The sequence below is a fragment of the Lepisma saccharinum genome, chromosome 25 (genome assembly GCF_977018435.1).
Source record: "Lepisma saccharinum chromosome 25, izLepSacc3.1, whole genome shotgun sequence".
Classification (NCBI taxonomy): Eukaryota; Metazoa; Arthropoda; class Insecta; order Zygentoma; family Lepismatidae; genus Lepisma; species Lepisma saccharinum.
In genome coordinates, this window is record NC_139253.1 from 50,440,772 (window position 1) to 50,456,705 (window position 15,934).

A 15,934-nucleotide genomic window follows, 5' to 3' on the forward strand; every position below is an offset into this window, starting at 1 on the left:
TACAAACGTGTATTCATAACTTTTACCTTTAAATATACATCGAAAACCTTCACCACTACATTTCTCGTGAAATTCTAACCTGACTTCATTTATCATCCCTCTTTCCCTTTAAAATTTTAGAATAGAATTCAATATGGCGGCCAACAAAATGGCAAAACTCGGCTTGACACACACAACTATGGTTCCTCCTGGGTCTAACCTGTTTCTATCATGACCAGACCCAGCGTAACGTCTTTACATTTTATAAGAGGCGTTAAGGGACTTTTAACTCACCCTGTAGATTAATAAATATAATAGAATATTAACATGAAGCATGGCTTTGTGCGCTAGCTTTTATAGCTCTTTTCAGTCCTACAAGCTGGCAAGGGAAGTGGGTGCGGGGAATACGCCGCAGACCAACCAGACAACAACGGAGGCGCCGAGACACGACGTGGCGAGAATAAGTACTACGTGCACCTCGTTCTACAGGCTGCTGCGTTTCCTATTGCGCTGGATTGGTCGTTTCCCCGCTCGCCACTTCCCTTGCCAGCTTGTAGAGCGCCCGCCAAAAGACCTATAGTATTGGTTCAAATGAACTGAGTGAAATGTACTACGCAAAGCAATCATAGTCACCTGAGCGTCAGTGAGGCCTAAGGTGGCAGCGAGTTGTCTTCTGTCGGGTTTGGTGATGTACTTCTGCAGCTGGAACCTCTTCTCCAGCCCCTTCCGCTGGAGATGAGAGAACACCGCCCTGGACCACGAACGCTTCCGTTTGCCCCCCGCGGAGGTTGCCGAGTGGCTCGTGGGTACAATGTCGGGAACCAGCGTCGAGCCGCCATGGTACACTGCGATCAGAAAACCAAGACTCATTAGAGGTGCTGGGCATACCAGAATACAAAAAATGTTATATGCTAGTAAAAGACAATTATATACAGCGTGGTGCAGAAGTAAGTTGACAGTTTACAGATGCCAAGTAGGTTTAGCATTGCCATTTATTACAGCAGTGACATTATGTAAATCCATGAGCGTAATGTCTGGGCTCAATGCTACCACTCAATGAACAATACAACAAATACAAAATAAAGACTATCAACCTACTTTTGCACCACCCTGTATATTGAAAGCTGAAACACTGGAGGATCAATGTGATACAGAAGCATAAAAAATGTGTACGTATTATATGTACACACAACAAAGTATAGAGCAGCTTTTTTTGCACAGTATTGATTACTCGTACAAGTTCTCATATTTTAAATGTCTGCATAAACTGATATACACGGTGGTCATAAAGTATTTCCCTCCTTACATTTCTTTTTTTAAGAAACTTTATTTACGATGAACAACCTATAACGGAATATAGGTGATCCCGTGAGTTCACCATCATTCCGTTAAGTCTCTTGCAGTTTTGTTCAATCTTTTGAAATTAGGGAAAGACTTAGTGGCCACTTTGTACAACTCCTAGGAAGCTTGAGGTTGCAACTTTATCACAACCTAGTTCTGTCTAGTTTTATAACAAAAACTATTTGGTTTAACTCGACACCAGATTTTCAGATGGGAGAACAAATTATTGGGTTTCACAGCTTCAGACCTAATTACCACAGTGAATTTCAGTTTCAAATAAGTTTAGAAATTACTTTTATTAGAATCTACTTACGTGTATATAGGATAATGAAGACAGAACATACAGTTGTACCAAAATATATATGTGAATGTTTTTTTTTTTTACATTTTAAAGCAAATTAATAAGCCTACAAACAGATAATAAACATTAAGTGGAATTACAATTATAAGCATGGAAACACCGAAACTCCATCGTTTAGTGGGTAACCCGTTGTCAATTTGAACTATACATCAGAATATTTAATGCCATGGAAATTGTGAATTTGCTCTGCGTGGTTGCACATGTGCAGGATAAAATAATATTGTTTCCCTTGATGCTCTCTATACACTGTAAAATTTTGTGTATGTTGTGTCACAACACTGACAATATTGTATTTTTAATTTCACGATTTCTCGTGAAGACTGAATGCTAGTTAAGCAATACATATTTTATTGTTCAAGTTATTATTATTATGTCGTTAAAAACAAAATCAAATGTTGAGCCACAAATAAGCAGAGACGTTACAACGTTGAAACCAGTGTTTCGCGGCCTTGTACCTTACAATCAATACTAAAGATTTATTATAAAATTAAACTCTATTGCACAAGAGTTCTTTGGTTTGCCAAGAGACTACTCATTGGGCGCCGTATTCCGGCTTTGGTGGCAGGAGATGGTCAGCCACTTTTGCTTTCAAGTAACTCCCTAATTGTTCTCGCGATGCTGTGTCAACACAGAAATTTTGGAGCTCACACCGAAGATCGAACACGGAGCCACTCGCACCGAAGGCGAGATTTCCGATTATTCTGGTAAATACCAAGTTTTATTACAACACATGGTAAGTTGGCCGCGGTGGCTCAGTCGGTAACGCATCTGACTACCATGCTCGATCCCCGGCCGGTTCAAATCCGGGAACTTTTCTAACGTTAGAAGCGGCCCCCGGCGCCCACCCAGCGTCGAATGACATGGGTACCTGGGGGGAGCCCTGGGGGGGTAAAGGCGGTCAGGGGCGTGATGCTGATCACATCACCCCCACTCATGACCGGATCAAGAAAGTGTGGGACGTTACCCCCACACCCCCTATACGCCTTCATTGCGTGGTGCTAAGCACAGGGGAGAACTTTACCTATTTTTACATGGTAATAAAACAAAAGAAAATAATTTTCTTCTTTTTAATTTGTATTTTCTTTTCTCTAATTCGTAATTCTGTAACTCATAAAATTTTCACTAAATTTAGTTGTTATTAACTATTCAACTGAGGTTTAGTTATATAGTACCCGGCATACTTAAAAAAATATCGGACCTTAATCCCTTCACAATCTTGATGGCTTGAAGTATGTTCATGTGGGTGTCCTTACATGAATGCCTCTTCACGATTCCAGTTTCTTTCCTTTTGTTCGGAACTATAATAAAGTAATTATCTAATTGACTACAGTAAACATCCAGTTACAGCTTCAGTTTAGAAGTAGTTTTCTCAGGACAGATACGTATAATAATTGTCAAAATATATTTTGCAATTTGGCAATATTAAAGGGAAACAAGTGTGTGGTGTCTCTGCTAATGGGATTCTTACCTGCATTTTTCTCTTCCACGCTGCATTAAAGTAGAAAATAATTATATTAAAAGTTATATAAATCAACAACAACATACCTCACAGAAAATCAAAAGATCATATTCTCAGAAAAAAAATTGTTGTGAAATCTAAATTGTTAAGGAACATACTCATTGTCTGCATTCTTGCGGAAGGTTACAGTCAGATGCTACAGCGAGGTGCTGGCTATCAGAGAGCAATTGTCGCTACCCTAGCTAGTCGGAGCCACAAGTTCGTTGCCTTACGTCATCGTCGTCATTTTGTTGGCTCACCCAGTGGCGCAACCACAGGGGGGGTGGGGGGTAGGGGGCATCCCCCAACCTTGGACGGAAGTCAATTCTAGGGGGGCAAGGGGGAGGGCAAACATTCTAGTAAAAAGGTAAAGTGTCCCCCTGTGCATAGCACAACGCCATGAAGGCGTATAGGGGGTGTGAGGGTAACGCCCCACACTTTCTTGATCCGGTCGTGAGTGGGGGTGATGTGATCAGCATCACGCCCCTGACCGCCTTTACCCCCCAGGGTTTCCCCCAGGTACCCATGTTATTCGACGCTGGGTGGGCGCCGGGGCCGCTTTCACCGTTAGAAAAGTTCCCGGAATTGAACCGGCCGGGATCGAACCCGGGACCTTGAGCATGGTAGTCAGACGCGTTACCGACTGAGCCACCGCGGCCACTTCAAGTAAAAGAAAAAAACAAGGCTAGCAGAATCTAAAGCCCCTATCACAAAGAACTGGATTTCTAGTTGGAATGCCCTAGTTGGCTCTGAACTAACTTTCTAGGTAGCAATCATGGCCGCCTGGTTGACTGCTTGACTGGTTTGGAGAAATAGGACATGTTCTAATTGCTACTTGCTTTCCTCGACTGGATTCTGTGGAACAGCCAATCAGAGCAAAGTTTCGCCTTGTGAAGATAATCTGTGAGTGCGCAAAGCAGCGTTTTTGTAAATGAGTCTTATGTCAAGACTGAATAAATAAAAAAAACAACATGTGTTCCATCATCCAAGTTCTCAGTAGTAAGTGTACATCTCTTTCTTACCCTTAGGTTATCCGTGGTGTACGAGAAACATTCACCTGGGGGAGGGAGGGGGGGATCTCACAGGTCCACACTTTATTGATTGATTTGGTGTTTTATAAGTCCACTTTATGCACAGTAAGGCTAGTCGGGACTGGACCTACAGTTTAAAGTAGGATCCGAACCACTATGTGCCTCCACCGGGACCCCTTAATTACAAGGCGACGACGCTACTACTGGGCCATGAGGGAGGCCCCAACGCTTTATTTTATCACTAAAATTCAAGAAACCATTTTGTTTTTGGGTAACTGCTTTCTTCGGTCATTATGGGATGTGCAGCTATTGACTAGTTATAATAATTTCAAAAATAACATCATTAATAAAAATAATAACCAATTATTGCACTTGTGTCACATACATGTATTTCACCATTCACTAAATCTCACAAAAAAACAATAATTTTTCGTTAATGCTTTTTTATGTAGGTACAGTTATTTATTAATTTTAATAATTACAAAAATTACCATCACAACCAACCAATTGTACACTGTTACTGGTATGAGAGTCTCGAATAACGCGCCTGATAGGTCCATCAAGTGCATTTGTCCCCTTTTATGTTCTTATGAACAGAAATAATACAAAAATATTGGGAACACACTAGGGAACAATGTAATTTATTTTCAATTTTTTATAAAAATTTTCACAGTTGAAAAATCGAAAAACTTGAGGTGGTGGCCTGATAGCTCCCGTACCCCTGTAAGCTAGGGTTAAACAACCCCTGACAAATGTTACCAGTGCTTTTCCAGCTCTAATACAAAGCAGAACACTCAATGCTAATAACTTGCAGTCCCTGTAGGTAGTTGTCACGTTATGGGAAGAAAAACCTCTTGGTTTCATGCAGTGCACAGCAAGGCGTCGTCTCAAACGTCACTCGCATTTTTATGGTCAATCTTTGTGTAACGGAATTCACACCTCATGATTTTTCTACCAATTTGCTACGCGCAGGACGTTTCGAGGCAAGAACAAATACTCTTCGTCCAATGGTAATCGCTCTCTTGTCACGGTCAATTTCCCGTAAACAAGATTGAACGACCTCATAGGATTTTAGACCGAAAGGAAAAACAGGTTATATGTCGTGAAATATCGTGACGAATCGTAGCTAATTGGTTGATGACGTAAAAAAGACGAGAGGAAAACGGCTGGAATGGGGTCGAAGGTGAGCGTTCATAAATTCTGAGCTGGTTCGGGAGTCCCTGTTTACCCGATATTGCAGGGACCCTCTTTTTTGCATTGCTCGAATTCATCACACTCAGGCTTGTCGGGGCAATCGGATAAATGACGTCACGATCCATTAACAGTTGTTTAAATTCGGTGCTTTTTGTCATGGTTTTTGGTTCTTCCAGGTGGCACCTCGAGTTACACACCTGCCGAAACGTGGCTCCATTGTGCGGCAACACTTGGCGGGTTTTATATGGTCAAGTGGACACGAATTACTCGCTAATTATTCTCCGATTATAGGAGCTGTGGTGGAAACTGCATGCAACTTCGCCTACAACGGCCGTCCATGTGCACCGTTTAGTTCCAGTGCGTGGTTGAAATTCGCATGTGTGGAGGTTCTCGGCAAGAACAATCTTAATAGCAGCGAGAAAATGTTGGAGTGCCTATTTGTACATTGCAACTGATTGACTGATTGATTTGCTTTATTTCACTACACTTTTTGTGCCACTTGTGGCTAATTTGCGAAGATGGGGATGAGTGATGATATGATGAAATTAATAACTGGACACCCACATACATCCATGTTCATGCCGGGATTCGAACCGGGGGCCCCTTGACATTGCAATTGAGTTTTGCACTCAATAAAGTTAACGTTCCCCGTGCATAGCACCGTGCCATGAAGACACATTTTTAGGGGATGCGGGGTTAGGGCCCCACACATTCCCGATCTTGGCCATTTTTGGAGGTGATGTTAACACCTTATCTCTCGGGGTTGACTCCAGGTACCCACTGATTTCAAGCTGGATGAGCCACAGGGACGCTTTATGTGGGGACAAGGTCGGAAAAATTCCGACTTTAGATCACCCACTCCGGGAATCGAACCCAGGGTCTCCCGCGTGGCGGTCAGACGCCCTACCTACTTTTTAGAAATATATACGTATATATAAAGGGAATACCCTAAGTTGTAGTATCGCCCGTTATTTATGCTTTCTCAGATTTTCACATGTCAGTTTTTACTAATTTTTAAGTTTTCTCAATTTGAACAAACACAAACATCAATTTCCGAACCGGGATTCGAACTCGGGACCTCTGGCTTCGTAGCGCGCTGGGCTGACCACTCCGCCACGGAGACAGACACTGACTAGATAACCGCGGCGTTCGTATGGAAATGAACGTCACCCTGGGTGTAGCTAGTTTTGGTGAGACACACGGACTGGAAGATACCTTGATGCAAAATCATCAGGCAACATTCGACAATATGGTCTTATCCGCAATGCAAATTCGAGTGCGGGATAGATATGCATTTTTGTGTTCCTGATACGACTGTACTCTGTCCCAGGAGTCAGTGGAGCAACGCCGCGTTTAATGGTAGAGAAGGGGAGAAAGCGAATGTGCGGAGCAAAGCAGTGCGCGCTGCTGTAAACGGCTGGTAGTTGCAGTCACGTTGCCCCTGGAATCCTTTTCCCTCTCACACCATGTGCGTCGCCAGAAATTTTTGTAGAGTACAAATAACAACAATTACTATTACTATTCTTATTATCATCATTGTTATGATGTTTCTATTACAGTAATAAAGACAGTGTTTTTCACGGTCAAGTCGCCTGTGGAGCGGAGGCTAGCGCATCGGGCAGTGAGAGCGAGTTTGCCGGCATTCACACCCACATTACGAATTCTTATAGGGAAGTTAGAAGGCATTTTACAGCGGAATTCCCAGATGTTCGTGTTCCACACAGTTACAGTATTCGAAAACTTGTGAACAAATTCAGGGAAACAGGGTCTGTTCTTGATAAGAAGCGAAGGGTGAAACGGCGTGTGATGGGTGTTTTTTTATTGTCTCTTCATCAATTTCATCACTCGCCCTCATCATCGCGATAGCCAAAAGTAGCAGAAATGCGAAGTACAACAAAACAAATCAATAAATTAAAAAAGTTGTTATTTTTGTAATTGTGAAATGCTAAATTTGAGTTCATTTTGTTTTCATTCTCGAGTATGATATATCTCGCAGTTCATCATCACGATTACAATCCATATGAAGTCTAGCTGAACACGATTCCGTTGACCTCCATCAGTTGCAGTTCGTGGCCTTTCACTCCATTCTCTCACAAGATTTCTTCAGCTGAGGTTTTCTTTAAGAGCATGATTAAACTCAAGATCGCACAGTACTGATGTCTACACATTCATCCCCATAAAATGCCTTCAGTCTCAGATGAATGTCAATTTGTAGCACATTTTCTGCTGTTAGAAACTCGATCACTGCACGCTACTTCAGGCACTTCACCAACATTGCATGATTACATGCTGCCATTTTCCTCGCAATAGTTCGGCACCCCCTGGCGATAGAAGTTTGAAACCTTCAATGAAGAAGCGGGAAAGTCTTATAAGTGCAATGTGTGTTTGCTCAAAATCCACAATGCGTTTACAAGGTAACAAAGGAAGCTTAACTTTTCAGCACGCCCTCGTATATATACTTTATTGTAGATCCATTTCAGGATTGTAATGTTGTTGATTGACATTCCAAATTACAGTTTGCAGAATTTTAACACAAAATGAAATTAGGCGTGCCATATTTAATGCAAAATATTGAATTTTTCACGAGTTTTGTATCTCTTAAACCAATTGAATCTCAAACTCAAAATTTTTACTGAAGTTACTTATCATGGAGTACTGTATTGTGTACAAATTTCAGATTTTTAAACAATTGCCCACCAGAGGTATTTAACCCTGAACTTGGAATTTTTTAACAAAAAGTACATGTTTATGACCTTGTAGGAAAAAAAAATATTAAAGTCTCAAGTTTCAAATAATTTTGACATACTCTATTGGTACACAGGTACTTGCACAAAAAAATAAGTGTCAAACAAACTGCCTTCCCCCCCAAAAAAAGTCTGAAAATGTCATTTTGAACGATTAAAATACACAATTTTGACCTTAAAATTTATTATGAAGGAATAATATTTAGAAAATTGCACAGAAATATAATTGTAGCCTATAATGTGCTTAACATCACAGATTTTGTCTCATTGTCGTATGACTTACCAGAGCTGAGTAAAAAAGGTTGCCGCTGATGCTTACGAATGGAGAAAATGACGCGTGCCATGATAAAAAAAATGCCCGCCATCTTCAAATCGGTGATAGTAAAAATAAAATAACAGTGGTTCTGAACTGTCAACATATGAGACTCACACCACACAAAAAATAAACTTTTTTAAAAAATGGTCAAGCAACCATGTTGTACGTATGACTTCATATGGATTGACCCTATAGAGTTAGTAAAGATATGCAAATAATGAAATATATGTAATGCGCAGTAAGATATTCGTAATTGGAAGAAGGCCAGATTGATCTTAATGCTGGAGTCCATATCGGTGCTAAACCTTTATGGCCTAGTGACATTCGCAGAGCATTGTTTCCCAAAGAGAACGCAAACGTTCACGTGAACCTTCCACACACGCATGTGGCCTGTCCAATAAAAATGATTGAGTGATCCTCGGTCTGGCAAACGGCTGACAATCAATGAAACAGCACGAACCAGCCGTAAAAATGACTATCAGGCTAATTCTCTATCGCCTGCAAGGCGATACAACCAGTCCCGAACTCAAGTTGGAACAGTCGCCTTCGCCACCCACGGCAATTATGCCTTCTGCTTCTTATAAAATCATTACTTGGACTTGTGAATGCTTGAGAAGGCAGATCGTATTTCTGCATCAGCGTGCCTCCAGTCCTTGCGAGTGTTTACTCCACACCCTACTCCCTCTTTCAACAGAAAGCGATTCTCTGGACTGTGCTTTTGGCTGACGAACACAGCAAGTGTTTATCTCCCGCTCATTTAATTTACGAGTCTACAAAATGTACCTAGGGCCATCACAGGGCACAATAATGGATAAGCAACAATAAACAGAAGGGAAACCCTTAAGGTTTACAAGGGTTTGCACCACCCCATCTGCAACCTCACGTTTCCTCACGTTGCAGCCGAACCACCCACGCGCCCCGAAGTTTAAGACGGTGGAATGAGCGTGCTATTTCAGCAAGAGAACCTATTTTATTTGAGTGTTTATAAGTCCACTTCCTGTTGCAGAGGGTCAAAAGTATATACAGATAACATATCATTCTCTCCGTCTGTCATCACGAACATTTTCGCTTCTCTTTTGTCATCAAAGTGAGCAGCTCCTTCTTCCCATGTTTATCGCCAAAGAACAGGGGGGAGACGAAAAAGTGAGAAAAAAGAATCCAGAAGAAAGGTTTCTCTTTTGGGAGGCGCCAATAGGTTCCTTTACGTCATTTGTCGGTAGTAGCTTCGTGGTGTGTATCTAGAACAGATAAACATGTGATGGCTGCCAGTCAGGTTAAATCCATCCCAGCTGTTCTGCTAAAGCGGATATTCGAACAAAAACAAGTTGGGAGCAGATGGGATAATTACGGTGCAACGCAGTGCACCATTGAGTTATGGCCGATAAGTTTTTCTTCTTGTGATGTACTCTCATCAACACCATCTACACTCCTATCATATAAATAGTATCTTGAATAACTCAAATATACAATCTTCCGTTTTCCTACCCTGCTCTCTGTCGAGTCATATTGAGTCTGTCAGTGTAATGGTTGATCAGTTTTACACGACAATGGTTTATTTTTAGACATTATTTTTATTATAAAGAAAGTGGAATGGGCAATAATACAAATTAAGATGTATTTTAATTTAATTTCGTTCAATGGGCAATGCAATAAATATGTGATTATTGCTCTAACTAACTTAACTCTCTAGCCTTTTTAAACCCGAAGGTTCATGGCTGCAGCAACACAGGCCTTCCATGTGTCACTATCCTATATACTCTTTTCCATCCCTACCGATTTCCTTTAGGTCCATTTCAACATTATCCCTCCATCTTCGTCTTGGTCTTCCTACTGGTCTCTTACCATCAGGTTTCCCAACAAGAATCCTGTGAACTCTTCTTTCCTCTCCCATTCGTGCCACATGGCCTGCCCACCTAAGTCTTCTTCATTTAATAGTTCTAATAATATCTGGACATGAATACAAATTATGTAGTTCTAAATTATGTAACCTTCTCCACTCACCTGTCTCCTCATCCCTTTTAAGCCCAAATATTTTCCTAAGGATCTTATTTTCAAATACTCTCAATTTATGTTCCTCTTTCAATGTAAGGGACCAAGTTTCGCATCCATATAATATTACAGGCAAAATTACTGTTTTGTATATTTTAACTTTTAGTTTCTTAGATATTAAACAAGAAGACAAAAGTTTATGAAGATTTCCTGAATTAACCTGATTTTTATTTTCTTTTTAATATCATTTTCATTTGTTAGTATTACTCCTTAGTACTAGAATTTGGAAACTGTTCAAACGAGTTGTTATCAATAATTAGATTTTGATTATTACCTAACACTTGGTTTCGGCCTGTAAGCATCCAAACCTATCTCTTTAGCAGTTTTGAAAAATATTTTAGCATTATTCTTAATTGTATTTATATCATCCCCTAATAAGTCTACATCATCTGCATATGCTAACAACTGAGTCACACCATTTAATTTTAGTCCTTCGTTAGTTTCTTTTACCTTCCTAACAGCATATTCTAAGGCAAAATTAAAGAGCAATGGAGATAATGCATCTCCTTGTTTTAACCCATCATGAATTGTACATTTGTCACACATATTAATATCCACACGAATTTTACTTTCTGTTTCACTGGTGCATACTTTTATCATATTAACAAGCTTCTTAGGTATTCCAAACTCGACTAATATATTATATAATTTATTCCTTTTAACTGAATCATATGCTTTTTTAAAATCAATTAATATGGACATTTTGATTATATTCGCACTTCTTCTCAAGTATCTATCTGTGAAAAAATGTTAGGTTAATTTATATGTTGTTGAGAGTAAAGAAATTCCACGGTAATTAGTGCAATTCATTTTATCACCTTTTTTAAACACAGGAACAATTATGGATTCTTTCCACTGTTGAGGGATTTCTTCTTTATTCCATATTAAACAAATTAATTTATGAATTTGACATATTAACAAATTCCCACCATATTTAATTAACTCAGGTGGTATTAAATCAATGCCAGGTGCTTTGTTATTCTTTAGCCTTTTAATAGCATCTTTAACTTCAGTCAAGTTAGGTTCCGGAACTAAAGGTTCTGCCGTGTGTACTTCATTTACTTCTGATTTATCTCCTACATGAACATTTAAGAGGTTATTAAAGTAGTTCTTCCATCTATTTAGAATATCGCTTGGGTCAGCTAGAAAATCACCATCTTTATATTTTATCAAGTTTACTTTAGGTTGCCACCCCTTTCTAAATTCATTTACACATTTATATAAATCTCTGATATTTTTGTTTTTGCTGTTTGTTTCAATTTCGTTAATTTTGCTTTTCAAGTAATTTTCAAGTAATCTCTTTTTTTTACTTCTAAACGTGTGGTTAACTTCTCGTATTATAATTGCTTAGATTTGTATCATCAGAGTTATTTAACCAAAGTCTAGCCAGATTTCTTACTTCTATTAGGTTATAACATTAATTATCAAATCACGGCTTACTTTTTCTTGGTTTATGGTATCCTATACTTTCTTTAGCTGCTGATTCTATTGCATTACGTATGTCCTCCCAATTCTTATTTACGTCTGTTTCAATTATATTTTCATCATCATTTAAATCCTGCAAAATATCGATTCAATTTGACAGTTTAATTTGGCAATCTTTCTTAATTCTATCATCAGCAAATTATGTGATTATTGCTCACTGAATTAATTCATTCTAAAAGCATATCCTTTTTCTTTAATTTTCTTGAAAAGAATGAATATTTTAATGTTGTGTAAACGTAACATCTTAACACGGACGCAGAATAATTTCAAATAGTCTACGAGTTATAACATTTTTTGTCAAATAAGTGTACGAATTTAAAATTCCCGCCAAAATGCCTAGACGAAACCTAAAAAATGTTATAACTCGTAGACTATTTGACCAATCTACTTTGGGTAATTTTGTTTTTCTGCTAGAACATCAGGGCATGCAATCGTGCAGGAATCAAAACGCCAAAGTCAATAAGAGGGGTTGGGTGGGCGCGGTCCCCAACTTTCAATGAAAAATCATAAAAATGGGGAGTTTGCCCCCTTTTTCCCAGCTATTTTGGGAAGGGGAGGCAAACTTTAGTCTTATTTTCAAAGAATGGTCCTTTCTCAACCGAATGGAAGTCATTTCATGTTCCTGGGTGCATTACATTATCGAATATGTGAAAACACTCCCCATTTTTATGATTTTTTTTCATTAAAAGTTGGGGGCCGCGGCCCACCCAACCCCTCTTATTGGATTTGGCGTTTTGATTCCTGCACGATTGCATGCCCTGATGTTCTAGCGGAAAAACAAAATTACCCAAAGTAGATTGCTCAAATTGTCTCCGAGATATAACGATTTTCTGAAATAAGTAAACATTTAAAAATCGCAAAGGCGGCGGCGGCAAGCGAGGTTATTTGCGAAAACCGCTCGGAGGTTTAAAGGTTAAAATCATCAAGCCTTTGTAATAATTAACTCAAATTACTGTGACTGAAATTGAAATATATGTGATAAATGTATCATTTTCGGCTGATATTTATTTTCCATGGGGATAACCGCCCCTTGCCCCTCTGCGACATTCGTTCTCTGTAAACTGGCACCGTTACTGTTTATCTACCCCTCGCCTCTTGAGAACTTTGCGAGTCCTTCCTTGCGACGAAAAGGATGAGAGATGAATTGATGACATGACTGAGTGAAGAACAACATCCGCAGGACTCGAAATTTCGGTGTAACTTGATAACTAACACCACAGGCACTGTGGCGAGCTTAAAACAGCTTTAGTTATGCCTAGTTTGACCACAATAATATTGAACGAGATGGCCACTCAGGTCAGTAGATATTCAAGAATTACATGAGATGTTGGTTGCATAAACAATGTAACTAATCAACAGGACCGTCATTTAATAAAACTCAATTATATTCAGTAGCATTTCTTTACAAGGGATAAACCCCAGGGCTCGAAATGGAAATTTTCAAGAAACGGACCCTTTCTTTTTGGGAAAGGGGCTCTGATTAAAACAGCGATGAGATTATCGCGCTGTATTACAATTAATAACAGTTAATATTAAAATATTTACACGAACATCAAATAATATAAAATACCTTACACGAGTCTTCTGGAATTTTCTTCTCATTTTTAAAATCTAATTCACAACGTCCATATATATATGCTCAGTTTAGTATCAATAGCATGTCGCAACGATTTGATTTGAATTTCATTTAGGATATCCAGTCCACATTATACTGTTTGATTAATCACAGAATATATATAAAAAAATGAGGCCTCCCCGATGGAGCAATGGTAGCGTCGTCACTTTGTAATCAAGGAGCCCTGTGTTCGATACCCGGGGGAGGCACATAGTGGTTCGGATCCCACTTTAAACTGTAGATCCAGTCCCGATTAGCCTTACTGTGCATAAAGTGGACTTAAAGCACCAACTCAAACAAACAAAGAAACCAAATAAAAATGAAACAAAGAAGACTGACCATAAAAAGAGATCCCGAATTTGTGTAAAGATCTTGTGCTGGAGTATACCCACCTCAGTACAATTGAATCCACGAGACAAGACAAATAATAATAACAATTAACTAACAAAAAAGTAAAAACGAGAACCACAAGAAACAGAAAGATTTAGGTAACGTAGACGCCATCATACTCCGCTATGTCACCTCGCGGTAACAGCGCATCTCCACGTGGAGGGGAAGTTTATATAATCGCTATAATATGTACTATCAAAGAGTGTTAACAATTTCGCTCACGTTGAACGGGAATATGTAGTGAGATACCTAAAAAAATATAAGAACCGGAACGGTCGGTTGCAATTTCTGACGAGACGGAACGGGAAGGTTCCAGATGTTCACGAACCGGTCCGCTCCGGTCCTTTCGAGCCTTGAGTACCCTAAGGGTCCCAGGATGTACCCTTAACAACGGCAACCATGTAAGACATGTATGCATTCTATGCGCGTACAACGAAGCAACTCATCTCGAGACTAATAAAGGCTAATGTGAATGTTGTTGAGCAAAATACTTGCCAGTAATCTTTGAACAAAGCTACTTACAGCATCATTCGGTTTGGAAAGAAGTTTACAAGACGGAAAAAGAGGATTGGGGACTTAACTGTCTGCAAGCCGATAAATCAAGTGAATGTGTATTTATTCTTGAGCTAAGGAGAGCCCAATCCTGGGTAGAATGGTGTCTACAGACTGCACACCCCCTCCCCGGACCACCGCCAAAGCTGGGAAGCTATTTACGAACTGTCTAAATAAGCACTGCACAAGGTGGCTCAAATTTAAGCTAGTTCAGAACAAACTCACAAGATGTCAAGAGTTTTATCAATACTAGAGTGGGAGACACAGAGAACATATTGAGCGGGTGCGCATTTATTGGAAGGTGGCATTACCTCAAACTTCATTAGGCGATCAGGCCACTGCACGGCTGATTTCAGCCACGCTTCTCGCCAGCACGAGGTGCTTTGTTTTCGCAGCGAGGCACGGAGAGGTCTTGCCTCGTTCCTGTTTTATTGGTGTTTGCTCTAGCCAGGAGGCGCCAAAACAAAATAAATCAACCGCCCGCAATTTGCTTTTGATGGATGGAACAAACCTTTCAAAAATAACGTGGGTGTCGCCTCCCATACGTGCCATTACGCCACTTTGGTAACAAGGGTCGGGGCTCATTTCTAAGAGTGGACATAAAAGATATCTTGCTCTACGAAGCACAATATGACTCAAACCATGAACCCGAAGAGAGCTCTAAAACTTCTGATCACGCAATAGCTAAAAGTAATTATGATTGATTGATTGATTTGCTTCATTTTTCTTGCGCCACTTTGCTAATTTACGAACATGGGGATGAGTGATGATATGATGAAATTGATGAATGGACACTCAAAAACATCCATGTCCAGGCCAGGATTCGAACCCGTGACCCCTGGCATACCAGCGCGAAAGAGTAATCATGTTACTTTTTTCTGCTTGTAAAGTTTACTTATTATATATGTTTCCTAGTTTCTACTGCCTGTTCATTGATTGATCGAAATTAAAATTGTGGCTGCGTCACCACTTAGAAGGTGCCAAGCAACTTACCATAGCTAGAATTAATGTGTCTCGGAAGGCCAACAATCTCCTTTCCCATCTTCAAAACTCATTTAATCACTAAACTCAAACATCTACTTGGTCAGGCGTCGTATTTCGTCTTCTGACGTCAGGCAAAACACTTTCGTTGTTGGGCTAAGTGTAGTGTGTTTATGCTAAGATATTTGAACATAACAAGCCTAACTTAACCACGAAAGCATTCCGCGCGTAAGTCGGAAGATGAAATACTGCTTGACCAAGAAGGTGTTTGTGTTTGGTGCCAGGCCCGGATTTCCCAATAGGCCTCATAGGCCCGGCCCTAGAGCGGCACTTTGGTAGGGGCGGCACGATTGTTTGTTTTAAATTTATAAGGAATACCTAATTCTCGGATTGCCTCT

General features: G+C 39.9%; 1 protein-coding gene across 1 annotated transcript in view; it reads right to left on the reverse strand.

The window, feature by feature from the left end:
• The window catches only part of LOC145978662 (H2.0-like homeobox protein), an 86,380-nt gene that overhangs the window by 24,765 nt on the left and 45,681 nt on the right, over nt 1-15,934 (reverse strand). Inside the window, exon 3 of the mRNA XM_083111424.1 lies at nt 613-824. Within this exon, the coding sequence (XP_082967550.1) occupies nt 613-824 (212 nt within the window). The remainder of the gene's footprint in view (nt 1-612; nt 825-15,934) is intronic.